At 39.7% G+C, this 27,030-nt stretch overlaps 1 protein-coding gene across 6 annotated transcripts in view; it reads left to right on the forward strand.

Annotated features, from left to right (window-relative positions):
- Window positions 1–27,030, forward strand: part of ELMO1 (engulfment and cell motility 1) — a 556,794-nt gene that overhangs the window by 296,615 nt on the left and 233,149 nt on the right. For all 6 annotated transcript variants that reach the window (XM_007195081.3, XM_007195082.3, XM_057549627.1 and 3 more), the window contains one exon: window positions 4,281–4,389. In XM_007195081.3, the coding sequence (XP_007195143.1) occupies window positions 4,281–4,389 (109 nt within the window). The remainder of the gene's footprint in view (window positions 1–4,280; window positions 4,390–27,030) is intronic.

Genomic DNA, 27,030 nt, shown 5'->3' on the forward strand with positions numbered 1-27,030 from the left:
AGAGCTGGTTTGGTGGTGCTGAATTCTCTTAGCTTTTGCTTGTCTTTTAAAGATTTTGATTTCTCCCTCAAACCTGAATGAGATCCTTGCTGGGTAGAGTAATCTTGGTTGTAGGTTCTTCCATTTCATCACTTTAAATATATCATGCCACTCCCTTCTGGCTTGCAGAGTTTCTGCTGAGAGATCCCTTATGGGAGTTCCCTTGTATGTTATTTGTTCCCTTGTATGTTATTTGTTGTATTTCCCTAGTTGCTTTTAATAATTTTTCTGTCTTTAATTTTTGTCAATTTGATTTCTATGTGTCTTGACATGTTTCTCCTTGTGTTTATCCTGCCTGAGACTCTCTGCACTTCCTGGACTTGGGTGGCTCTTTCCTTTCCCATGTTAAGGAAGTTTTAACTATAATGTCTTCAAATATTTTCTCGGGTCTTTTCTCTCTGTCTTCTCCTTCTGAGACCTCTATAATGCTAATGTTGGTGTGTTTAATGTTGCCCCAGAGGTCTTTTAGGCTCTCTTCATTTCTTTTCATTCTTTTTTCTTTATTCTGTTCCATGGCAGTGAATTCCCCATTCTGTCTTCCAGGTCACTTATCCATTCTTCTGCTTCAGTTATTCTGCTATTAATTCCTTCTAGTGTAGTTTTCGTTTCAGTTATTGTATTGTTCATCTCTGTTTGTTTGTCCTTTAATTCTTCCAGGTATTTGTTCTTTAATTCTTCTAGGTCTTTGTTATACATTTCTTGCATCTTCTTAATCTTTGCCTCCATTCTTTTTCCGAGGTCCTGGATCATCTTCACTATCATTATTCTGAATCCTTTTTCTGGAAGGTTGCGTGTCTCCACTTCATTTAGTTGTTTTTCTGGGGTTTTATCTTGTTCCTTCATCTGGTGCATAGCCCTCTGCCTTTTCATCTTGTCTGTCTCTCTGTGAATGTGGTTTTCGTTCCACAGGCTGCTGGATTGTAGTTCTTCTTGCTTCTGCTGTCCACCCTCTGATGGAGGATGAGGCTCTAAGAGGCTTGTGCAAGCTTCCTGATGGGAGGGACTGGTGGTGGGTAGAGCTTGGTGTTGCACTGGTGGGCAGAGATCTGTAAAACTTTAATCGGCTTGTCTGCTGATGGGTGGGGCTGGGTTCCCTCCCTGTCGGTTGTTTGGCCTGAGGCGACCCAGCCCTGGAGCCTACTCAGCTCTTTGGTGGGGCTAATGGCGGACTCTGGGAGGGCTCATGCCAAGGGGTACTTCCCAGAACTTCTGCTGCCAGTGTCCTTGTTCCCACGGTGAGCCACAGCCACCCCCCGCCTCTACAGGAGACCCTCCAACACTAGCAGGTAGGTCTGGTTCAGTCTCCTCTGGGGTCACTGTTCCTTCCCCTTGGTCCCGATGCGCACACTACTTTGTGTGTGCCCTCCGAGAGTCCCCAGTCCTGTCAAAGTCCTGCAATCAAATCCCGCTAGCCTTCAAAGTCTGATTCTCTGGGAATTCCTCCTCCCGTTGCCGGACCCCCAGGTTGGGAAGCCTGACGTGGAGCTCAGAACCTTCACTCCAGTGGGTGGACTTCTGTGGTATAATTGTTCTTCAGTTTGTGAGTAACCCACCCAGCGGTTATGGGATTTGATTTTATTGTGATTGCACCCCCCATACAGTCTCATTGCGGTTTCTTCTTTGTCTTTGGATGTGCAGTATATTTTTGGTGATTTCCAGTGTCTTCCTCTTGATGATTGTTCAGCAGTTAGTTGTGATTCTGGTGTTCTTGCAAAAGGTATCACTCCTTGGTTTTAAACCATTCACCCTATTCTGCACTCCCTCACATTGCTTCACTATTTGGAACTCAGTCTCTGTCAATCCAACAGCACTTTCATATACTTTTCCTTCTTCCCCTTTTTACATTCTCCTTCTTTTTTCTTCCCTCCTTCCAAATACTCTTCCTTTTATCTCTCTTTCCTAAATGCCTTCCCCTCTTTGTTCCTTGTCTATACTCCTTGCCTTTTTTGATCACTTACCGAATGCTGAGTGCACTGCACAGCATGTGCAGTCTGCGCCATCCTCATCTCTGCCAGGGATGCTGCAGCCCCTCCAGAAGGACTGCACTTTCTTAGTCCCTACTATCCATTCTTTACACCTGCAGATCTTTTCAAAACAAATCAGGTCACGTGACTCACCTGTCTAAACCTCCTGTTTAGCATCTCAGGATATGAGAATAACCCCCCATGCAGCCCACGGCAGTGGTTTCAGCCCACGTCTATGCACTCTGGCTCACTCTGCTCCGCTCAGGCTCCTGGAACCTGAACACTGCCCTGTACAATTCCAAACCCCTCTGCATGGTAGACCAGGCAGTGTACAGAGGTTGTGTCCAAAACACATCTTACTCAACTCAGGAGCTCTGTCCTTGATCTCTGCCTGAAATATTCTTTCTCCCAGACCTTGACATGGCAAGCTCTCTCTCACCCTTTGATGCCCAATAGTCACCTAGTTGTCTACACTCTCCTCCCCAAGTCTTCCGTGTTACTCTTTGCCACCTCAACTACTTTTTTTCATGGCACTTGTTATAAACTGTAATTACCTCTTTTGTTTTATCTGTTTCCCTCAATTAGAATGGATGCTCTGATAAGTCAGAGCCCTGGTCTTGTTCTCCACTTTATAGGCCTAGGCATCTTCCTGGTAGACAATAGGTACTCAATTACTACTGTTGACTGAATGAATAAAGCACCATTTCTGCCACCGAAGAGGTCATAGTCTGGGGGAAAAACAACATAAGTCGATGCACAACATTGTTGTAAATGCTACTGTGATACACCTACTCAGGGTGGTGTAACTTTTGAGGACATTCCAGACAACTCCATTGAGGAAGTGGGAGGTGGTTTCAGAGATGGATATGCTGATTATTCCTTTTGTCAATGTATGAATTTGAAGCTTGGCAACCTTTTTTTTTTTTTTTTAATTTTGTGCGTTTTAGAACAATTGGCTAATTCACCTTTATTTTTGAAGTTTAGTAACTTTAAAGTAGAGTTTTCCTGTTTTGTTTTACTTTTGTTTAATACATGTGCAGAATGACTCCCTTAGTTATGGTAGGAATATCTCAAACTAGCTTAAGGAAAGAGGAGAATTTATTGGATGGCCCAAAGGATTTTCAGCGGAAGAGTTTAGCAAATAAACTGTAAGGTTACGGAAGTAGCTTTGCTCCAGGAACATGTGGGACCAGCCGCTCAAACGCTGTCAGGGCTACCACCGACTCTCCTCTCTGTTTTCCCTTGCATTTTGGCTTGCTTTCCTTTTTTCTCGTTTTTGTTTTTTTTTCTTGCAGATTCACTTTCAGGTAGTTCCTACACTCATACCTCGTGGGTACTGTCAGCATAGTTGGGCTAATTTTTCCCTTTTTGTGTGGTGAGTCTCAGGGAAGGACTCTGGTTGGTCCAGTTTGTGTCATGTGTCCCTTAGGTGTGGTCCGGTCAACTAGTGCCAAAGGTGAGATCTTGTAAGAACATGGAAACTCCTGTGGGAAATATATGATTAAACATAGGAGCTGAACCATTAAAAAAGAACAAAATAATGCCATTTGCAGCAACATGGATGTGACTAGAGATATCAAACTAAGTAAAGTAAGACAGAAAGACAAAGACAAATACCATATGATATCACTTACACGTGGAATCTAAAATATGACACAAATGAACCTATCTATGAAACGGAAACAGAATCACGGACATAGAGAACAGACTGGTGGTTTCCAAGGGGGAGGTGGTTCGGGGAGGGATGGAGTGGGAAGTTGGGGTTAGCAGATGTAAGTTTCTATATATATAGAATGGATAAACAACAAGGTCCTACTGTACAGCACAGAGAACTATATTCAATATCCTATGATAAATAGAAAAAAATATTTATAAAAGGGAAAAAAATGTAGGAGCTGAAGTTATAGAAAGAGAGTTGCTATTCCCAGGAAAGGGAAGATACGACCGGGAGAAAAAGAGAGTGGTTTTGTCAATTAAGTAAAAAGTCTTTACTGTGCTATTTTAAAAAACTCTCCATGGGCACCTCTGTGTAAGTGGAAACCAATGAGCAAAATATCCTCTTACAGAGTTGAAAGTGGTTTTAGGAGATTTGGAAAACATGAGAGTTTTCAGTCCTTTTACAGAGAATATACTTCAAGTACAGTTTTGTTCTGCCCCCAAGAGCCCTAGTTTGGTGGTCTGGAGTGGATCTGTTTCTCTGTTATAGTAGAGCCAACATTTTTGATGTTTTCTGCAAACTGACTTTCCTTTCTGAACTGTTCTCTTTCCTGCTTGCAGATTGTGCTTGAGAACAGTAGCCGAGAAGATAAGCATGAATGTCCCTTCGGCCGCAGTAGTATAGAGCTGACCAAGATGCTGTGTGAGATCTTGAAAGTGGGCGAGCTGCGTAAGTACATGTATTTCCCACAGGGTGTGAGGCTTGGCAGAGACCCAGCTTCCAGGGTAGTGTGCTGACCTACATGCAGGGTTCCCAAGGTGCTGACAGCTAAGCACAAGCATCCCCGTGGACCGAACATTCTTTGGCTCAGGTTTCCAGTGTATGTATTTCTTTATGTCTGCCCTGGGAATAAATGTTATTAAAATCTACAGGGATAGAAAACTGTGCAGGTATTGTGAATGAATTTCAAGTATTATAAAAATGAGTGTATATTAAGAAATGAGTGTATATTACTCTGTTTAGGGAAAAGATCTATGGATTTCTTTTTTAAAATTCCAGTTTTTACACTACCAGTAGATCATTTTCTTTTCTTTTTTTTTTTTTTGAATTTTATTTTATTTATTTTTTTATACAACAGATTCTTATTAGTCATCAATTTTATACACATCAGTGTATACGTGTCAATCCCAATCTCCCAATTCATCACACCACCACCCCCACCCCCCCGCCACTTTACCCCCTTGGTGTCCATACATTTGTTCTCTACATCTTTGTCTCAATTTCTGCCCTGCAAACCGGTTCATCTGTACCATTTTTCTAAGTTCCACATACATGTGTTAATATACGATATTTGTTTTTCTCTTTCTGACTTACTTCACTCTGTATGACAGTCTCTAGATCCATCCACGTCTCAACAAATGACCCAATATCGTTCCTTTTTATGGCTGAGTAATATTCCATTGTATACATGTACCACATCTTCTTTTTCCATTTGTCTGTCGATGGGCATTTAGGTTGCTTCCATGACCTGGCTATTGTAAACAGTGCTGCAATGAACATTGGGGTGCATGTGTCTTTTTGAATTATGGTTTTCTCTGGGTATATGCCCAGTAGTGGATCATATGGTAATTCTATTTTTAGTTTTTTAAGGAAACTCCATACTGTTCTCCATAGTGACTATATCAATTTACATTCCCACCAACAGTGCAAGAGTGTTCCCTTTTCTCCACACCCTCTCCAGCATTTATTGTTTTTAGATTTTCTGATGATGCCCATTCTAACTGGTGTGAGGTGATACCTCATTGTGGTTTTCATTTGAATTTCTCTAATAATTATAGTGATGTTGAGCATCTTTTCATGTGCTTCTTGGCCATCTGTATGTCTTCTTTGGAGAAATGTCTATTTAGGTCTTCTGCCCATTTTTGGATTGGGTTGTTTGTTTTTTTGATATTGAGCTGCATGAGCTGTTTATATATTTTGGAGATTAATCCTTTGTCTGTTGATTCGTTTGCAAATATTTTCTCCCATTCTGAGGGTTGTCTTTTCGTCTTGTTTATGGTTTCCTTTGCTGTGCAAAAACTTTGAAGTTTCATTAGGTCCCATTTGTTTATTTTTATTTTTATTACCATTACTCTAGGAGGTGTATCATAAAAAGATCTTGCTGTGATTTATGTCTCAGAGTGTTCTTCCTATGTTTTCCTCTAAGAGTTTTATAGTGTGCTGTCTTACATTTAGGTCTCAAATCCATTTTGAGTTTATTTTTGTGTATGGTGTTAGGGAGTGTTCTAATTTCATTCTTTTACATGTAGCTGTCCAGTTTTCCCAGCACCACTTATTGAAGAGACTGTCTTTTCTCCATTGTATATCCTTGCCTCCTTTCTCATAGATTAGTATAGTCTGAAGTCAGGGAGTCTGATTCCTCCAGCTCCGTTTTTTTCCCTCAAGACTGCTTCAGTTATTCGGGGTCTTTTGTGTCTCCATACAAATTTTAAAATTTTTTGTTCTAGTTCCATAAAAAATGCCATTGGTAATTGTATAGAGATTGCATTGAATCTGTAGATTGCTTTGGGTAGTATAGTCATTTTCACAATATTGAATCTTCCAATCCAAGAACAAGGTATATCTCTCCATCTTTTTGTGTCATCTTTGATTTCTTTCATCAGTGTCTTATAGTTTTCTGAGTACAGGTCTTTTACCTCCTTAGGTAGGCTTATTACTAGGTATTTTATTCTTATTGTTGCAATGGTGAATGGGATTGTTTCCTTGATTTCTCTTTCTGATCTTTTGTTGTTAGTGTATAGGAATGCAAGAGATTTTTGTGCATTAATTTTGTATCCTGCAACCTTACCAAATTCATTAATTAGCTCTAGTAGTTTTCTGGTAGCATCTTTAAGATTTTCTGCCTATAGCATCATGTCATCTGCAAACAGTGACAGTTTTACTTCTTCTTTTCCAATTTGTATTCCTTTTATTTCTTTTTCTTCTCTGATTGCCATGGCTAGGCCTTCCAAAACTATGTTGAATAATAGTGGTGAGAGTGGACATCCTTGTCTTGTTCCTGATCTTAGAGGAAATGCTTTCAGTTTTTCACCATTGAGAATGATGTTTGCTGTGGGTTTGTCGTATATGGCCTTTATTATGTTGAGGTAGGTTCCCTCTATGCCCACTTGCTGGAGAGTTTTTATCAGAAATGGGTGTTGAATTTTGTCAAAAGCTTTTTCTGCATCTACTGAGATGATCATATGGTTTTTATTCTTCAGTTTGTTAATATGGTGTATCACATTGATTGATTTGCATATATTGAAGAATCCTTGCATCCCTGGGATAAATCTCACTTGATCATGGTGTATGATCCTTTTAATGTGCTGTTGGATTCTGTTTGCTAGTATTTTGTTGAGGATCTTTGCATCTATATTCATCAGTGATATTGGTGTATAATTTTCTTTTTTTGTAGTATCTTTGTCTGGTTTTGGTATCAAGGTGATGGTGGCCTCATAGAATGAGTTTGGGAGTGTTCCTTCCTCTGCAGTTTTTTGGAAGAGTTTGAGAAGGATGGGTGTTAGCTCTTCTCTAACTGTTTGGTAGAATTCACCTGTGAAGCCATCTGGTCCTGGACTTTTGTTTGTTGGAAGATTTTTAATCACTGTTTCAATTTCGTTACTTGTGATTGGTCTGTTCATATTTTCTGTTTCTTCCTGGTTCAGTCTTGGAAGGTTATACCTTTCTAAGAATTTGTCCATTTCTTCCAGGTTGTCCATTTTATTGGCATAGAGTTTCTTGTAGTAGTCTCTTATGATGCTTTGTATTTCTGCGGTGTCCGTTGTAACTTCTCCTTTTTCATTTCTAATTTTATTGATTTGAGTCCTCTCCCTCTTTTTCTTGATGAGTGTGTCTAAAGATTTATCAATTTTGTTTATCTTCTCAAAGAGCCAGCCTTTAGTTTAATTGATCTTTGCCATTGTTTTCTTTGTTTCTATTTCATTTATTTCTGTTCTGATCTTTATGATTTCTTTCCTTCTACTAACTTTGGGTTTTGTTTGTTCTTCTTTCTCTAGTTCCTTTAGGTGTAACGTTAGATTGTTTATTTGAGATTTTTCTTGTTTCTTGATGTAGGCTGTATAGCTATAAACTTCCCTCTTAGAACTGCTTTTGCTGCATCCCATAGGTTTTGGATCGTCGTGCTTTCATTGTCATTTGTATTGTTCATCTGTTTGTTTGTTCTTTAAGTCTTCTAAGTCTTTGTTAAACATTTCTTGCATCTTCCAGATCTTTGCCTCCATTCTTTTTCCAAGGTCCTGGATCATCTTCACTATCATTATTCTGAATTCTTTTTCTGGAAGGTTGCCTATCTCCACTTCATTTAGTTTTTTTTCTGGGGTTTTATCTTGTTCCTTCATGTGGTACATAGTCCTCTGCCTTTTCATCTTGTCTGTCTTTCTGTGAATGTGCTTTTTGTTCCACAGGCTGCAGGATTGTAGTTCTTCTTGCTTCTGCTGTTTGCCCTCTGGTGGATGATGCTATCTAAGAAGCTTGTGCAAGTTTCCTGATGGGAGGGACTGGTGGTGGGTAAAGCTGACTGTTGCTGTGGTAGGCAGAGCTTAGTAAAACTTTAATCCATTTGACTGCTCGTAGTTGGGGCTGGGTACCCTCCCTGTTGCTTGTTTGGCCTTAGGCAACCCAACACTGGAGCCTACCTGGGCTCTTTGGTGGGGCTAATGGCAGACTCTGGGAGGCCTCACGCCAAGGAGTACTTCCCAGAACTTCTGCTGCCAGTGTCCTTGTCCTCATGGTGAGCCACAGCCATCCCCCACCTCTGCCAGAGGCCTTCCAGCACTAGCAGGTAGGTCTGGTTCAGTCTCCCCTGGGGTCACTGCTCCTTCCCCTGGGTCCCGATGTGCACACTACTTTGTGTGTGCCCTGCAAGAGTGGAGTCTCTGTGTCCCCCAGTCCTGTCGAAGTCCTGCAATCAAATCCCACTAGCCTTCAAAGTCTGATTCTCTAGGAATTTCTCCTCCTGTTGCCGGACCCCCAGGTTGAGAAACCTGACATGGGGCTCAGAACCTTCACTCCACTGGGTGGACTTCTGTGGTATAAGTGTTCTCCAGTCTGAGTCACCCACCCAGCAGTTATGGGATTTGATTTTACTGTGATTGCACCCCTCCTACCATCTCACTGTGGCTTTCCTTTGTCTTTGGATGTGGGATATCTTTTTTGGTGAGGTCCAGTGTCTTCCCGTCGATGATTGTCCAGCAGCTAGTTGTGATTCTGGTGTTCTCGCAAGAGGGAGTGAGAGCTCGTCTTTCTACTTTGCCATCTTGGTTCCGATAAAGCTGAATCTTTTTTCTTTTTTTTGAAACATCTTTTTTATGTAAAGAAAAATTGCATACCTTAATGAAATCCTCTTGCTTCCAGTATTTTACTTGTTTAGAATGCTTTCTCTATGGAAGAAGGAATTATTGAAGGAAATGGGTAGATGATCATGAAAAATGTGGTCAGAGATAGGCTTATTGCTCTTTTTCTTCCTTATATTACAAAATTTAGGAGAGGATACCTAGAAATAGAGAGCATGATAATTTTCTTGCCTTTTCCTCGCTGACATAATTTGGCTTTAACTTGTTAAGGCAAATATGATTTAACCTGGCCTGCAATCATTGTCAGCTTTGAGTCTTCCTATAGTGGGTAAATTGCATTCCCTCCACCAGCTATAGAGCTGACACACAGATAAATCTTTCCTTGTAGGCTTAATAACATGGGCACCATAGAAGGCTGTTTATACCAGAGAAATGTTGAGTGTTTGCTATTATTGTGAAAGCATAAATATTTAGTCACCTGCGTGAGAGCTTAAAATAATGGTCTGAAATGATTAATGGGAAAGAATCTAAAGATTAAATTGGAAAGGGCGTTATGTTTTATTTACAGTGTAGAACTGACTACACACACTGCTAAGGTAAATTTAAAAATTTAGAACTTAATAAGGACGAAGCTAAGAGTTTGGGCTGTTTGACCAAAATGTTATCATCCTCCCATGTAGGGGGGTGGGGGAAAGAAGTTGAAGTGGACGTGGAACTGCCATGGACATTTGTTACTAGTGAGCCCAAATTAGGGCATTTTTGCATTAAGAGTAGCAGCCTGAACTGAGAGATTTCTGTCCTCGGGTTCACTTATCACCAATGTTAACATTTCAGTTTATCTGGGTCCTTGAAGTGAGTTATTCTTCCTAATCCTCATTCGACTAACTTGTGGAGATTTACGTCCGCTATGTAGCTTACTGTGTATTCCGCTGAAGGATTAAAGTCCTGAATCAAACAAATTCTCCTGAATTCCTCAGTCTGATAACCATGACTATTTTGCATTCATTTCAATTTGATGGGGGAAACTGTAGAAAGTCACTTGCTTAAAAGCACTGCAAGACCATCCAAGATTTTGAGAAACTGGAGAAGAAGCAGAGTCATGCTCTGCTTGGCTGGTACTTCTTGTGTCCAGGTTATTGCCCTGCAATGTCCTTTTCTTGCCCTGCTTTCATTTTCATCTTCCCCAATGGCCTGCTTTGGCTATCAGCTCTCATCTTGATGGCAGTAGAAGGTATAATCTTGTGTGCTTTGACTGCCATACCCAGCTTTCTGCTCTTCTCCTTTGCCTAAAGGACATGTTAAAAGTTTGCACAGAACAGAGATATGGTGAACTAGAAGGAGAATACTGGGGACAAGGGGCAGCTTGATTCCATCTCTGCCACTTATGACCTTTGTGTCCTTGGGTAATGTACTCATAAATTTCACTGTGCACTTATATTCCTACATTTCCCCAGAAATAGATTGGCAGGATTTGAGGTGATGATTTGAGTAGTTGCATTCATTTTGTCTCTATCACAAGTAACGTTGGTGGCTGAAATTGCAGCGGTAGGCATGAGAGGAGTACCCTGGGAACAGATAGTATTTAACCTAGGGAAACTAACTTGGACAAGATAGCCAAATTTCAGGCTGTGTGTGGGCAAGGTAAACGTGGATCTGATCTGGACTCTCCTCCTTGTCAGTGGGGCCCCATCTGGTGGGCAGATGGGAAGCTTGGTGGCAGGAGTCTGGGCAGACAGTGCTGCTCAGGTGGGCGTCACTCTGTGCTGTGTGGGAGAGAACTGGTACAGAGTAGGGGCTGACCTCTAGCTGGTGTAGAGCAGCCTTCCCAGACTTTTGAAGACCTGGTAGTCAAGCCAGGAGCCAGGATAGAATCCCATTCGTATGGGCTGAGGTAACAGAGTGGGGATGAAGGCAAATACCTTTGGGATCCCTGGAGGTGCCCCAGATGCCCTTCTTGCACCATATATTATTCCAGAAGGTGAGAACCTTCTGTTGCAGAGAAGGCTTTCAACATTCTGCCACAGTTTGCTTAGCACCTGGTCAGGTCTGGTCTCTGCAGTGAGGTTGGGCTTGGACAGCTGGGACCTGACATACTCATGGCAGGCTTCCTTCATCTAAGATGACAAATGTATTTATTCATTTGTTTAATAAAAATCTACGGATTACTTACAATGTACCAGGGACTATACTGGACACTGTAGGTGCAAAGGTGAACCAGATACGGTCTCTGTCCCCAAGAGTCAGTCTTCCATTTGGGAAAGTGTAAGAATGAGGTGGGACTGCTATTTTTTTCCTATTGGTTATAAATGTGTGTATAAATATATATATATATATTTTTATATATTATCTATCTATCTATCTACCATTATCTGTTCTAAAGCATATTTTTTCCCAATATTTTGATAGTTTGAGATTTCAAGTTGACCTGTGTTCACCCTCCACTGACTGCAAAGGCCATTCTTGACATTTTGCAAGGCCTGCCAAAGACTCCCACATGTCTGAAATCTACAGATTCAGAAATGCCCAAATTAGTTGCTTTCTGCTCATAAAATATTAAAGGATTTCTACATTCTGATTGAGTGCTAGACATCAAATGATAAAACACCCTGTAGTAAGAGGAAAATTGCTTTTTAATGGATTGCCTTTTGTTCATTGCCATATTAAATAAGTTACTAATAGGAAAAGTAAATCTGAGCGAACCCTTATGTTGGAGGAGATATCTATTTTTCTTCTGAGGAAAATTAGGTTCACACACAGATCCATCTTCCTTTGGTTTGTGTGTGTTTGCTTTTCTCAATTCCTAAATTCATGGTTTTTCTCAGATTTATGTTAATAATTGACCTGGAAGATCATGGTCACATTACATCTGTAAGGAAGTACTGAGACCAAAGAAGTACCCAACTAAAATTCTAACTGATTTTTCTGCAAAAGTGGAAAGATTCAATTTTCTAGAAATGTTTTGTCTTTTGATTTAACTTAAGGTCTTTTGAGGAAACCCACTTCTGAAATACCAATTATATTTTGGTGTCTAAAGCAAACATATAATGTTCAGTTAAATTACTAATACCAAATACTTATGTACAGATTTTTTCTTTTTAGATTACTTTTTAAAAAGTGCTATTTTTCTGCATCCCAATTATTGGCATTGTAAGATGCAGATGTTTAATAGTGTGGTCTAAAAAACAATGCCTACTTACATACTCAAAGCACTTTATCAAGGTTATTTAATTGAAGTCTGTAACACCCGCAGGAGTTAATCAAGATCAATAGCATCTGTGTTTATTAATGAAGAGAAGACTGAAGACTTGCACTTACTGCATATTGTCTAGGGTCATTGAGCTCAAATTGGTGTTCAGGTTGCCCAAAGAAGGGTGCAGAAAGAGGCATGAAAGTCGAGTGTTTGCATTTTGGCATCTGAATGACCCATTTGAATCACAGCTCAGCTGTTAATCGGATGCCTTGGGCACGCTTCTTCTCTGTTCTGAACTTCTGGTTCCTTATCCATAAAATAAAGATAATATCTGCTGCACATATTTGCTGAGAGGGTTAAATGAGATAATGGATGTTGCTTTAGTTGGAAGAGGGATAGTTTTTTGGCAAGTGGTAGGATCTTACTTTCCAGAAAGAAACTGCAGGTTAAGCGAGGGAGGGAGGGTGCCCTGGTTTAAGTGACAGCTGGAACCAGGACCTGGAACAGCGTCCCTTGTTTCTTCACTCTCTACATTATGACTAAATTTTTTCTTTTAACCTGCTTTCTTCATGAGGCTCGTTTGAGAGCAAGGCACTTGTGTTCTCTTAGTTTCAATTTTAAAAATCACAAAGAAGAGTACTGTTGACCTGGATGTAGTCGCATATCCCCATGGCCTGGGTTGTAGAATTGTCAGCCCCACTTAGAAGAACAAGATTAAGTAGAGGAGCAAGTTTTCAAAAGAAGAGGTATGCTTGTGAGTGTGGGGTGGGTGAGGGTCGGGGGAAGCAGGAAGTGGTTTCCTTACCGAAGAAGGGAGGCGTAACACAGATAAATCGATAGACTCGTTACAGCTATGAAGTCCTTATGAAGAAACCCTGCTCCTAACAGGAGCTAAAAATGTTACTGTTGTTTTTGTTATTGTAGTACTGTCTCCAAAGCGATAATAAATCATTGAGGGAGGTAATAAAAACTTGATTTCTGATATAAATAAGTTAATTACTTATCTTTTGAGTATGTAGCACCTCATTCAGTTACATTCCAGTTGTAGTCAGAACTAGGATATTTCTTTTTGTCTCTCATTCATTCATTCAGTAACTAGGACTCCTCCTCTATGAGTCAGGATCTAATCCCTGATGACAAGGACTTAGAACACACACTCCATCCTCAGGCAGTTCACATGCTGACCGGAGAGTCTTTCACATAAACAAATAATTATAAAACATCTTACTATTTGTAAGTTACATTTAAACTATATTAATGTCACTAGGAGGCAGTGTTCAGTTTTTTTTTGTTCATGGGGAGCCAGGCGGGCTGAGGAAGCGATGTGACATGTTCCAAGAAGAGATACTTGAGTGTGTGGAGTCACAAAGATGAAGAGAAGAATAACCAGGCAGGCCCGCGTGTGTGTATGGTGGGTAGCAGCTGTTGAAAATTCTGGGCAGGGAGAACTGTAGGTGAAAGTAACCCCGAGGTTCAGAGAATTCTATAGTCCACCCTTCGTATCTCTGTGTTCTGCGTCTTCGGATTCAGCCAGTCCTGGAACCAATCCCCTGCAGATACTGAGGGATGGTACTTCAGTGTGGCTAAAGCAGAAGGCTTGAGGGAACAGGCAAATGGAGGAGATGCTGGAAGAAGAGGCAAGAGTCAAGATATAAGGATTTGCGGTGCAGAGGAGTTTGGATTTCACCAGGCAGTGGGAACCAATAGAAGAATTTTAATGACAAAAAGGAATGTTCCAGTCCTGGGCATAAAATTCTAAAATTGGATTACATTTTCTGGGTGTGACAAGAACTTGCAAATATGATAATGTGCAGTACCAGGACCAGGGACAAGCTTACCTTACTCTAGCCCTGACCTAATAATAATCAGCTGGGAGTCCGTTAGGAGGCTTTCAGCTTCAAGTAATCAAAATCCCAACTCAAGATGGCCAATGTAAGAAGAACATTTATTGAGTGTCACAATTTCACAGTTGAATAAGTCCTGGGGTTATCTGTTCAGTGATGTCACCAAGGACCCAAGTTCTTTCCATCTTTTGGTTCTGCCATTCTTAGTGTACCAAATTTGTCCTCATGCTGGTAACAAAATGGCGGCTACCATCACAAGGTCCAGGTGAACAAGAGGCTTTCTCTTCCAGTGAGTCTCTTTTAGGTGTGTGAAAATGTTTCCAAAAGCCCTTCAGATGAAGTAGGGCGTATTAGGGTGGTATGGCCGTAGACCCAAAAGCCCTTCAGCAAACTTTCTCTCGTTATCACTGACTAACACTATGGCCTGTGCCTGTGCCTAACTCAATCATTGAGAGGCGACTGGAACCTTCTGAGGGTCAGACCAGTCATTAGCTTCTCCCAAGATTGAAACCAGCCTTCCTTGAGTGGCCATAGGATGGTAGGTAGCTGAAGAAAACTGAGGTTCTGTTAAGATAAGGAAAAACTACTTGAAACCCTTAATTCTGTCCCTTTACCCAGAAGAGTATTTTCTGCAGTTCCCTTACTGCTGCAAAAAACCATAAGAAATTGAAGTCAGATTACAGCCCTCTGTCATTTTGCTTTTATTGGGAGTTGGGGAAATGCACTGTATTTTTTTAAGTAGCGGTATCAAAGGTTGCAGAAAAATGGAAATTGAAGTTTGATTATAACGTATTTCATTTTTCATCACTACGCTACTAGGGCTCCACTACCTTACTTTCCTTTTAGCAAATGGATATTTCCATGTCCTCAATTATGCTTTTGTGTGTGGGTTATTCTCAGGTGTGTTCTGAAGGGCAGAATGGGCATACATTTGTGACTGAAGCCTTCGTATTTCTCTGAAACAATTTTGCCAACTTCACCTGTATGACCATACATAATTAGATTAAAATTTAATAACTACTTGTCTTTAAAAAAACAAGAATGAAATCTATATCACACACTATGAAAATGTTTGGCATTTCCTTACTTTGTCTTTCAGTGGAAATATTTATTATAACACACCAGTGGTGCTGAGTGAAAGCACCTTGTATAATTCATCATCCAGACACCTCTGCTTTAGGAAGTAAAAATAACACAGATGAGCAATCTGAAGGACTCTTTGGAGTCCACAGCAATTAGAATAGACACTTAACTCTGGGACATTGGTGTTTTCATACTTTGAGAAGTACCATCCATCACTTTCATTCTTAGAACATCCTGGCTAAAGAAAACTTAAGAAAATTAGCTTTTAACAATTAAACCTCTTAAGGACATTTTTTCCTCCTAATACTAGCTTGTACCTGTGCTCCGTGGAAAGTTGAAGCCTCTCAGATCTTGACTTTTTTTTTTTTAACAGATCTTTATTGGAGTATAATTGCTTCACAATACTGTGTTAGCCTCTGTTGTACAACAAAGTGAATCAGCCATATGCATACATATATCCCCATATCCTCTCCCTCTTGAGCCTCCCTCCCACCCTCCCTATCCCATCTCTCTAGGTCATAGCAAAGCAAATCTCCCTGTGCTATGCTGCTGCTTCCCACTAGCTAACTATTTTACATTTGGTAGTGTATATGTGTCGATGCTACTGTCACTTCGCCCCAGCTTCCCCCTCCTCGTCCCTGTGTCCTCAAGTCCATTCTCTATGTCTACATCTTTATTCCTGCCCTGCCACTAGGTTCATCAATACCATTTTTTTTTTTTTTTTAGATTCCATATATATGTGCTACCACACGGTATTTGTTTTTCTCTTCTGACTTACTTCACTCTGTATGACAGACTCCAGGTCCATCCACCTCACTACAAATAACTCAATTTTGTTTCTTTCTGAGTAATATTCCATTGTATATATGTGCCACATCTGCTTTATCCATTCATCTGTCGATGGACATTTAGGCTGGTATCCATGCCCTGGCTATTGTAAATAGTGCTGCAATGAACACTGTGGTACATGTCTCTTTTTGAATTACGACTTTCTCACAGTATATGTCCAGTAGTGGGATTGCTGGGTCATATGGTAGTTCTATTTTTAGTTTTTTAAGGAACCTCCATACTGTTCTCCATAGTGGCTGTATCAATTTACATTCCCACCAACAGTGCAGGAGGGTTCCTTTTTCACCACACCCTTTCCAACATTTATTGTTTCCAGATTTTTTGATAATGGCCATTCTGACTAGTGTGAGGTGATACCTCATTGTAGTTTTGATTTGCATTTCTCTAATAATTAGTGATGTTGAGCATCTTTTCACGTGCCACTTGGCCATCTGTATGTCTTCTTTGGTGAAATGTCTATTTAGGTCTTCTTCCCATTTTTTAATTGAATGGTTTGTTTTTTTGATATTGAGCTCCATGAGTTGTTTGTATATTTTGGAGGTTAATCCTTTGTCCATTGATTTGTTTGCAAATATTTTCTCCCATTCTGAGGGTTGTCATTTCGTCTTGTTTATGGTTTCCTTTGCTGTGCAAAAGCTTTGAAGTTTCATTAGGTCCCATTTGTTTATTTTTGTTTTTATTACCATTTCTCTAGGAGGTGGGTCAAAAGGATCTTGCTGTGATTTATGTCATAGAGTGTTCTGCCTATGTTTTCCTCTAAGAGTTTTATAGTATCTGGCCTTACAATTAGGTCTTTAATCCATTTTGAGTTTATTTTTGTGTATGGTGTCAGGGAGTGTTCTAATTTCATTCTTTTACATATAGCTGTCCAGTTTTCCCAGCACTACTTGTTGAAGAGACTGTCTTTTCTCCATTGTATGTTCTTGCCTCCTTTGTCGTAAATTAGGTGACCATATGTGCGTGGGTTTATCTCTGGGCTTTCTATCTTGTTCCATTGATCTATATTTCTGTTTTTGTGCCAGTACCATACTGTCTTGATTACTGTAGCTTTGTAGTATAGTTTGAAGTCAGGGAACCTGATTCCTCCAGCTCCATTTTTCTTTCTCAAGATTGCTTTGGCTATTTGGGGTCTTTTGTGTTTCCATACAAATAGTAAAATTTTTTGTTCTAATTAAGTGAAGAATGCCATTGGTAGTTTGATAGGGTTTGCATTGAATCTGTAGATTGCTTTGGGTAGTATAGTCATTTGCACAATATTGATTCTTCCAATCCAAGAACATGGTATATCTCTCCATCTGTTTGTGTCATCTTTGATTTCTTTCATCAGTGTTTTATAGTTTTCTGAGTACAAATCTTTTGCCTCCTTAGGTAGGTTTATTCCTAGGTATTTTATTATTTTTGTTGCAATGGTAAATGGGATTGCTTCCTTAATTTCTCTTTCTGATTTTTCATTGTTAGTGTATAGGAATGCAAGAGATTTTTGTGCATTAATTTTGTATCTTGCAACCTTACCAAATTCACTGATTAGTTCTAGTAGTTTTCTGGCAGCATCTTTAGGATTTTCTATGTACAGTATCATGTCATCTGCAAACAGTGACAGTTTTACTTCTTTTCCTATTTGTATTCCTTTTATTTCTTCTTATTCTCTGATTGCCTTGGCTAGGACTTCCAAAACTATGTTGGATAAGAGTGGCGAGAGTGGACATCCTTGTCTTGTTCCTGATCTTAGTGGAAATCCTTTCAGTTTTTCACCATTGAGTATGATGTTTGCTGTGGGTTTGTCATGTATGGCCTTTATTCTGTTGAGGTCGTTTCCTTCTATGCCCATTTTCTGGAGAGTGTTTATCCTAAATGGGTGTTGAATTTTGTCAAAGCTTTTTCTGCATCTATTGAGATGATCATATGGTTTTTATTCCTTAATTTGTCAATATGGTGTATCACATTGATTGATTTGAGTATAGTGAAGAATTCTTGCATCACTGGGATAAATCCCACTTAATCATGGTGTATGATCCTTTCAGTATGTTGTTCGATTCTGTTTGCTAGTATTTTGTTCAGGATTTTTGCATCTATGTTCATCAGTGATATTGTTCTATAATCTTCTTTTTTTGTGTGATATCTTTTTCTGGTTTTGGTATCAGGGTGATGGTGGCTTCATAGAATGAATTTGGGAGTGTTCCTCCCTCTACAATTTTTTGGAAGAGTTCGAGAAGGATTGGTGTTAGCTCTTCTCTAAATGTTTGATAGAATTCACCTGTGAAGCCGTCTGGTCCTGGACTTTGTTTGTTGGAATATTTTTAATTACAGTTTCGATTTCATTACTTGTGATTGGTCTGTTTATATTTTCTAATTCTTCCTTGTCCAGTCTTAGAAAATTGTACTTTTCCAAGAATTTGTCCATTTCTTCATGGTTGTCCACTTTATTGGCATATAGTTGTCTGTAGTAGTCTCATAATCCTTTGTATTTCTGTGGTGTCAGTTGTGATTTCTCCTTTTTCATTTCTAATTTTATTGACTTGTGTCCTCTCCCTTTTTTTCTTGATGAGTCTGGCTAAAGGTTTATGAATTTTGTTTATCTTCTCAAAGAACCAGCTTTTAGTTTTATTGATCTTTGCTCTCATTTTCTTCATTTCTATTTCATAAATGTTTATATTCTACTTCTGCTTTCTTACTCTACTTCAACCTTAAGTTTAATGTAAAAACAACAAGCAAACAAAAAATATTCAAGGCCTGAGCCCAGATTTAGAAAGTTACGTGCACTTTCGGCCCCAGCTTAAAATGTCATAGGAGAGAGTATGAAAGTCATTCCAGAGTGGTTGTTTAGAATAGTTATAAAACTGATATCAGGATTTATAATAGTAGTTCCATGAAACAGAGGGACTGGTTCTTGGATTCAGAATCAGAAGCCCTGGGTAATAGGCATAACTGATTTTGTCTTTTGTCAAGATGGCTAGCCATCTTGCTCCTTAGTCTCCCATTTGTAACATGGGAAGATTATCATTATCCTCCTCCTCCTCCTCCTCAACTGAGAATTGTTTTGTTGTTAAGTTGTTTTGTTAACTGTCAAACGCTCTCTACTTGAAGGAAGTAGTATTATCTCAAATATGCACAGATTCAGAGACCCTGACATGTGTCCCATCCAATATAGCAGAGCCAAAGCTTTCTGTGCATTTAGGGGCCGTTGTAAGAATCTCAAGTTCTGTGGTGGTTTGTTGGTGATTCCGAAGCAGTCCTTGTAGAGCCTTCTGAATCACAGTGTGACGTTTGTCTCCATCGGAAATGACTGCTGAGAGAAATTACACAAACTTGGCAGTTTGAAAGGATGTTTCAAGCATATCGCAGTTATTAATGGATGAAAATAATTTATATTTACCATAGCCTTTTTTAGGACTTGCTCCTTTTTACGTTATTTCTGGAAAGATATATAGCTGGAAACAACCAGTATCCATTCCTGTTATTTCTTAGGTTATAGATTGAGCGGGGAGACTGGTACATTTGCCCAGTCTCATGATGAAGAGAGACGCAGACACATTGAAAGAACACAGTTGCCTGTTGTCTTCTTCTGCCTTTTGTAGAAATACTTTGCCTCCAGTTTCATCTTAAACATCCCATTTGGGTGACAGGTCTGATTCCTCCCCTGACCCCGACAGTAGGAGGGCATCACATCCTCCTCTAAACCCCTGTAGCACTTTATCTTGTGTCTCTTCTGTTGTACTTTCTACTGCATAAAGAGGTTTTTTTTTTTCCTTTAATTTGTGGCCCTGTTTCCCCTACAAGTTGAGGTGGTTTATAGAAAAGCATAAAGATAATTTAAAAATAAATAAATGGTGAAAACAAAGGCAATTAAAAAAATAAAACTGAGAAAATGGATTATGAAGGTTTGCAAAGTATATGTTATAAAGACCTTTGTATTAACTAGCAATGGACCTTGAATTTGGCTCAAAGATTTGTTTGTGCCAAGGAAGCCAAAGAAGCTCAGTAACAGAAAACAGATCACTGCCCATCTCACCTGAATAAACTCTATATGAAAACTGAAATGCTAATTTCATTTAATCCAAAATAGTATTTGATAACATTTATTACCATTTGTTAAAGATGGAATAGGATATATTCTTAACATCATTTTTTAAACTACTATAAAGCAACAAGCCAACATGATACTTAAAATGGTAAAAACAAAACAGCTTTGCCATTAAAAACTGGAACTAGAGTAGGATGCAAAGGATGCTGATATTCACCAGACAGCACATTGATAGAATAGAGGTACAGCACATTGATAGAAACACAGTATTTTAAATTACAGACAATAAAACTATCTAGAAATCCCTGAAGAAACAAAGGAAAAGCTGTTAGGATGAATGTAATTTAGAAGAGTAGCTATATAGTGGATAAACAAAACTTAGTAGCATTTCCATTTGCCAGCAGTAATTAGTTAATTATAAAATGGGTAAAAAGAGTTTTTCTAGCAGTGGCAATAAAAATGTAAACTGCTTTTGGAATAATCCTAATGGAAAACATCCTGGAGTAATGTGAAGAGAACTGTAAGACTTTACTAAGACATGCAGCACAAGTTTCAAATAAATAAACAAGCAAATGTTTTATTCCTGGGAGGAAAACATTAATATTTTGATCAAGATCTAAGTTCCCCAATCAATGTGCAGGCTTATATCTCGTTCCAAAATACCAATGGGATCTAGGATGGAAACTTCACAGAATGATGGTAGAGTTCATTTGGAAGAATAAGGACGTGAAAATTGGGAAGGAGAACTGATAAAGAAGAGGAATGAAAAATGAGTGGAAATAAAAATATATTTCTTTTCTAAAGACATTTTTTTGTGAAAAAGTCCAAAGAATTCATTCATATATACCTTTCACTCTGGTTCACCTACTGTTGTGTTAACATTTTGCCATAATTGCTTTACCATTCTCTCTCTCTACACATACACACATACACGCATTCACAATAGGGGGTATGTGAAAAATATGAAAAAAATATGTTTTATGGCAGAAAAAGATTTTAATATAATTTGAATTAAAAAATCAAAATAAATAAATAAAAAATGATTTTAAGTTGGATCCAGCTCTGGCCTGTTGACTCTTAGAGAGAGCAAAATGTGCTAGGAGCCCTGCCTAGCAAGAGGGTTCCTAGGATGGCTGTGGGGAGGAAGGTTAGGGTGTCACTGGACAAGGAAGGCATCATCGTGGAAGCCGTGGTGGGAGCCTAGCTCAGAACATTTGCTCACCTCGCCGCTGGAGGTCTGAGAGAGGCTCACTGCTACTCGTCACCTCCTCGGTGCGGGTCAGGGGCATATATGACGAAAGTTTCATCACCTCCCCTCTGTTCTTCTACAGCACTGGGGATGTGGCATACCTAAAATCCAGTGGTTATAGATACGAAAAACCATGGATTTCAGGACATCCAGCTTCTTATATGAGCAGAAACATCATTTTTTAAAAAGCCCATAAAAGTAAAGTGATCCCAGTAGATGAAGCAGGCTGTCTTCACTCCTCATCTGGGAAGTCAGTCTAGTATTAAAGTTACTAGTCTCATTCCAAAAATGTGAAGGGTGAAAACCATCTTCCCCTAGTTCTGCAGATGTCTGTCTCTTCCAAACCCCTGGCTTGGACCCACAGGCTACTTTTCTCCTGAGCATTAATCACACTTCCTAGCACTTATTGTAGGCTTGTGTCGCAGCAGGTTTTGAGCTAAAAGGACCTAGGATGTTGTAAAAGTAGAATATTAATTTGGGAGGGGTGAAATTAGAGGCATGAAATTAGAGGGAAAGTATAAGCAGAATGCTGGAAAATTCAAATAGATGGTAAGCACAATAAAATAGATCAGAAAAAGAAAGGAATTAAAACAACAGAATGAGGATGCCATACTGCACTGAAATGGTGATGAAATGCTAAATAATAAGGTTTTTAAAACCAAAATGTGCATGAGCAAAACAAAAACAAACAAACAAAAACCCAGGAGCATACCCACAGCTTCAGTCTTTAACATAATTCCTACAGTGTTGGATTGACCCCCAGGGAGTCCCCATTGGTTGGGAGAGCAGCACAGGACAGAAAGCTCTAGGATGCCTTTTAAAACATGTCATCCTTAACCTGAGGCCTTTGAATGGAGAGATTTTCCTGGTTGCTGCAGTAAGTTAGGAGATTGATGCCAGTGGAATCTCCCAACCCTGGGCACTTGAACTTCAATCAAAAACCACTGTTGATTTAAAGATGAGTGGAAAGAATGTATTTAAAAAAACAAGGCCACTACCATATATTAGATGCTTTCTATTTGGCAGGCAATTCTACAAGGTCAATACTCTATTAACCCTTAAGTATCTCCATTTACAAATGAAGGACCTGGGACTCTGGGAGAGGTTAAGTAGACTGAGGTCACAAAACATTCGATGCAGTTAACTATTATGGGATACTGCTGTGCTGTTTACTTTTAACTACTGTGCAAAACTATCAACCACTGCTTTCATTTTTAAAAGAATATCCTCTCTTCCTTACAGGCTGTAAGCACTTCGAGGATTAGACTGAGAGTGAATTCATGTTCCATCCTAGCCTCTGGTCTGGTGCTTTACACAAATCTGCATTTAATAAGTATTTACTGCACGAAAAGAGTAGCTTTCTATTTGCTTCAGGGTCAGTTCCAAAAGTATCTTGCAGACATCACTAAATTTTTTATGAACAAACACTGTGTTTTACCCCAACACCTCTCAAACAGCATCCTTTTTTCTTCTAAAGTAAGTGAGAACGAGTTATGCAAAAGGGCTCCTCTTCATCCCTCCCCCCCCCTCCTTCTCGGGGTAATTTGATGAGAGGGCCTCCTGGGTCCAAATTTGAATTAGAAAATATCAACACTACAGTATGTTCCCCAAAGAGGAAAAAATTATCTATTTTCAATCTTATGTTTCAGAACACACAGCTGTGTGACTTCCTAATTTATTATATTCCCCATCTGCCTCCAGACAGTTCTCAGCTTGCTTCTTCTTTTCTACCCACCCCCTTGCTATGGGAAATGGGGCAGACTTTAACCAGCCCAGAGCTTGGACTCCAGTGAGAGGCCAGTAAACGGCTCCTCCCAAGACGCCTCCTGCCCAAGCAGGTGCGTCCAGCCACTAGGACCCTCAGGGAGCCAGGCTCCAAGGAATGACAGCTGTAGGTTAGAGAGCCAAGCTGCCAGCTCCTTGAAGGTCAGTGCCAGCTGCCTGCGTGTCTCTCTGGAGTGTGGCCGTCCCCTGTCTCCTGAGAGCAGGACAGAGCTTTGGGTCCCAGCAATCATGCCCAATGTGGCTTCCCTTAATTGGGCTTTCCAAGGGTTTTGGCCACAAGAACAGATTGCAGCTGTGGCCTGAGCATCTTTAGAAATGTGAATCATTTTTTTTTCTCCTAAAGAAGCTATTTTGAGCTTTATAATTGCATATTTCCATGTTGTTTTTTCATAGAGTGAGTAAGGAGAATGACTTGCATTTTTTAATAGAAATCTGCTGGTTTCTTTGCTCTTCTGTCTTGTATAATCCAGGCCAGTGATTCCTGAACCTGGCCATGCATCAGATTCACTTGGGGGAACTTCTGTGAAATGTAAATTCCTGCAATGGAATCCAGAAATCAGCGTGTTTTATAAACTCTCCAGTGCGTTCCTAGGCAGCCAGACCGGCCTCTCCTAGGTTTGGGAATCTCTTTTGAACCCCCTCTCCCTCCCCCATGCTAATTTGGGTCATGGTTAAATGGTTATCTTTATGGGGTGGTAAGAGCTCTAGATTGGGCACTAAAAGACCTGGAATCTAGTTCTAGATCCACTGTTGACCAGCTCTAGATAAATCTCGTCTCCTATGTCCTCAGTTTCCTCTGGTGAAAACACTGCTATTGCCCAGGTGGCTGCCAGGTCCAAAACTACTGTGTTAAGCAGAGTCCTTTTTATCAACCCAATAAGGTGACCCTAACCACTGCATTAGTTAATTAGAACTTTGCCATCATCAGTTCTCGAGTGCCATGTATATAGCCTAGATTGGTTAGTGGATTCTGTGCCAGAGAATTAAAGAGATGCCCAAAGACCTTGTGAGGAGGGGCTGCTAGAGATAAGGCAACCTCCCAGCATGGACTGGAAGACTTGCAGATACGACTGCTCTCCTTTTGAACAGAAACTTTTGTTAAATATCCTTTTCCCTCTCTGAATGTTTTCCTCCTTTGAAGTATCCACTTTATTGCCAGCAAAGTGTCCTTTGAGAAGAATTAAGCCTCAATTTTGCCAGAAAAGATAAAGGAAATGGCAAGAAAACATTCCTCTCACTTCATTCTTCCCTACCTAGCTGATTTCACCGTGTCTTTTCCCACCTCGTCATCCTCTCGGCTGGGTTTGGTGGCTTTTGCCTCCCTCCATGATGCGGTGGGGCTGTCGGGGGCTGGAGCAGCTGCCTCACCCATCTTTACTTGGAAACAGGAGTGTTTAAATAATCTTGAAACTTGGAAGAAGACACAAGCCTAAATCCAAATGCTACCTAGCATTTCTGCAAGTCATATCTATCCCCACTCCGAGAAGCACAGCTCTAATGGTTCTATGGCTTTTATTAGCTGTTTAATGGTTTGAGGAATTGCTTAGCACTGGAGCCCATAGAATCCTACCAAAGTGCACAGACCATCCCAATGTGGCCAGGTTAGAACTAATCCTGCTGCTATTCTGTGTCATTAATGTCATCAGAGGAAACCTCAAAGTTAAGGCCTCGTGGAGTTGACTGTTTTGATCATTTAAAAAATTTTTGTTTTGGATTAGGAGTTTACCTTAATGCATATGCTTTAACAAATTTTCCTTACAAAAATGAGCTAATGTTATGCATATTACTTTGTAATCTGATACTTTTCTCTTAAGGTGTTACAGACCTCTTTCCTTTTAGTAAATGTATTCATTTGCAGTTTATGCAAACTTTTAACAGTTGAATAGTATTCCATTTCATGTGTATGGCCATCTTGTGGATATAGATATAAATAGTATCCTATTTTCTGAAATTGTGGGTCTCTTATTGGCAGATATTTACATTGTTTACAAATGTTTGTTTTTATAAAGGGCATCAGGATGAACATTTGCTCAGTAAATACACTTAGAGTCTTAGCACTGTGGCAGTAAAATAAAACAATACTATCCCTTCTCTTAAGTAGCATATATTTTACTTGGAGAAGAACAAACAATAAGCAAATGGAGAAGTATGTCACATGGTAAAAAATGCAGCAGAGACAGATCAGACAGAAAAGGGAGGATGCATGACATTGCCTCACTGAGATGATGACATTGATCAAAAATATGAAGGAAGTGAGGGAGTGGACCAACATAGTATCTGGTCAAGAGCTTTCTTGAAAGAGGGAACAGCAGTGCAAAGGCCCTGAGGCAAGAGTATACAGCATTGGAAAAGAAGTGTAAGGAGACCAGTGTGGCAGGAGCAGAGAGAACCTGGGGGAAAGTAGCAGGAGATAAAGGGGGTTGGAGGAAGGAGAGATTCTGCAGGCCCTTGTAGGCCACTGTAACAAATTTGGCTTTTACGCTGAGTGAAAAGAGAAGCCATGGGATGGACTGAGTATGCATGTGACATTATAGGACTTATAATTTGAAAGAATGGTTTGGTTTATTTATTGAGATTAGACTATAGGGGAGGGCAAGTTAATGCACCCTACTACAATGAGCAAGCTGAGAGTTAATGGTGTCTTGAACCAGAGTGTTAGCAGTGGAGGTACTGAAAAGCAGTTGGGTTCCAGGAAATAAAAAGAGGAGTCAAGGATGGACAACTAGAAGCAGGAAATTGTCATTGAGATTGATGTAGGGCATAGAAGATCAGCAGTTCTGTTTTGGTCATGTTAATGTTCAGATGCCTTTTAGACATCCAAATGTTGACTTTGGATGTTGACTTTGTAGTTGAATGTGTGTCTAGAGTTCAGGGGATGGTTCTGAGCTGGAGATTTAACTTTAGGCATCATCAGCATATAGATACTATTTAAAGTTATGAGATTGGATGAGAACAGTGAAGAGGCTCCAGGACTGAGCCCTGAGCACCCGAAAGTTGAAGGTTGAGGAGAAGAGGAGGAACTAGGAGCAGAATCATGGGGATGTAGGAAGAGAACCAAGAGAAAGTTCAATTAAAGGTAAAGGAGAGATCGCCTGTATGAAATGCTGCAGACCATGGAGTTAAACAAGGATTGAGAATTGAACATTGATTTTAGCAACGTGGAAGTCCGAGGTGACCTGAGCAAGGGTGGTTTCAGTGCAGGGGTGGGGAAGAGAGCCTGACTGGATGGGTTAATAGCAAGAGAGGGCAGAGGGATTGGGACAGTGAATACAGACAAGTCCCACTCAGTGTGTGAGACTTGATGACAGGAAACTGTATCTTGGTGGCTTCATCTTTCTACACATCTTTAGTAGTTTTCTTAGTTAAATGTCTACCAAAAGATCCTGAATCAAAGAGTACATACTTTTAGGATTTTTTAATTCAATGTAATATATACTCATTGTTGAAAAAATTTTAAATGCAGAGAAGCAAAATTGATAATTATCCATTATCCTACCACCAAGATAGACTGCTATATATCTTTTCCATTACAATGACCTTAAACCATAATATTTAACATATCCTATCCTTTCCATTTCATATATTGTGACTATCTTCCTACAACAATAAATATATAATTACATGTATCATTATTTATGGCTGCTTAATATTTCATTGTGTGGATCAACTATAATTAATTTGACCAGACTCTTATTACAGAATATTTAGGGATGTTTCCATTTTTTAGTGGAAATAGCACTGTGATGACCATCCTTGTAATTCCATCTGATTATTTCCTGAGAATTAATTCTTAGTAGAAGTTCCGTGTCAAATGGTCTGAAAATTTATAACTTTTTATTCCTTTACAATTTACCCATAGAAAGGATGAAGCATTTGCACTCCACTGAGCAGTCATGTAGATTTAGATACAAGGTTTAACACAGTTTTTTAAACTACTGAAAGAATTGGGGGTGGCGGAAGAAACCTAGCTGAAATAGTGGGATCTGGGGTGATGATAT

This window comes from Balaenoptera acutorostrata, chromosome 7, assembly GCF_949987535.1.
Source record: "Balaenoptera acutorostrata chromosome 7, mBalAcu1.1, whole genome shotgun sequence".
NCBI lineage: Eukaryota > Metazoa > Chordata > Mammalia > Artiodactyla > Balaenopteridae > Balaenoptera > Balaenoptera acutorostrata.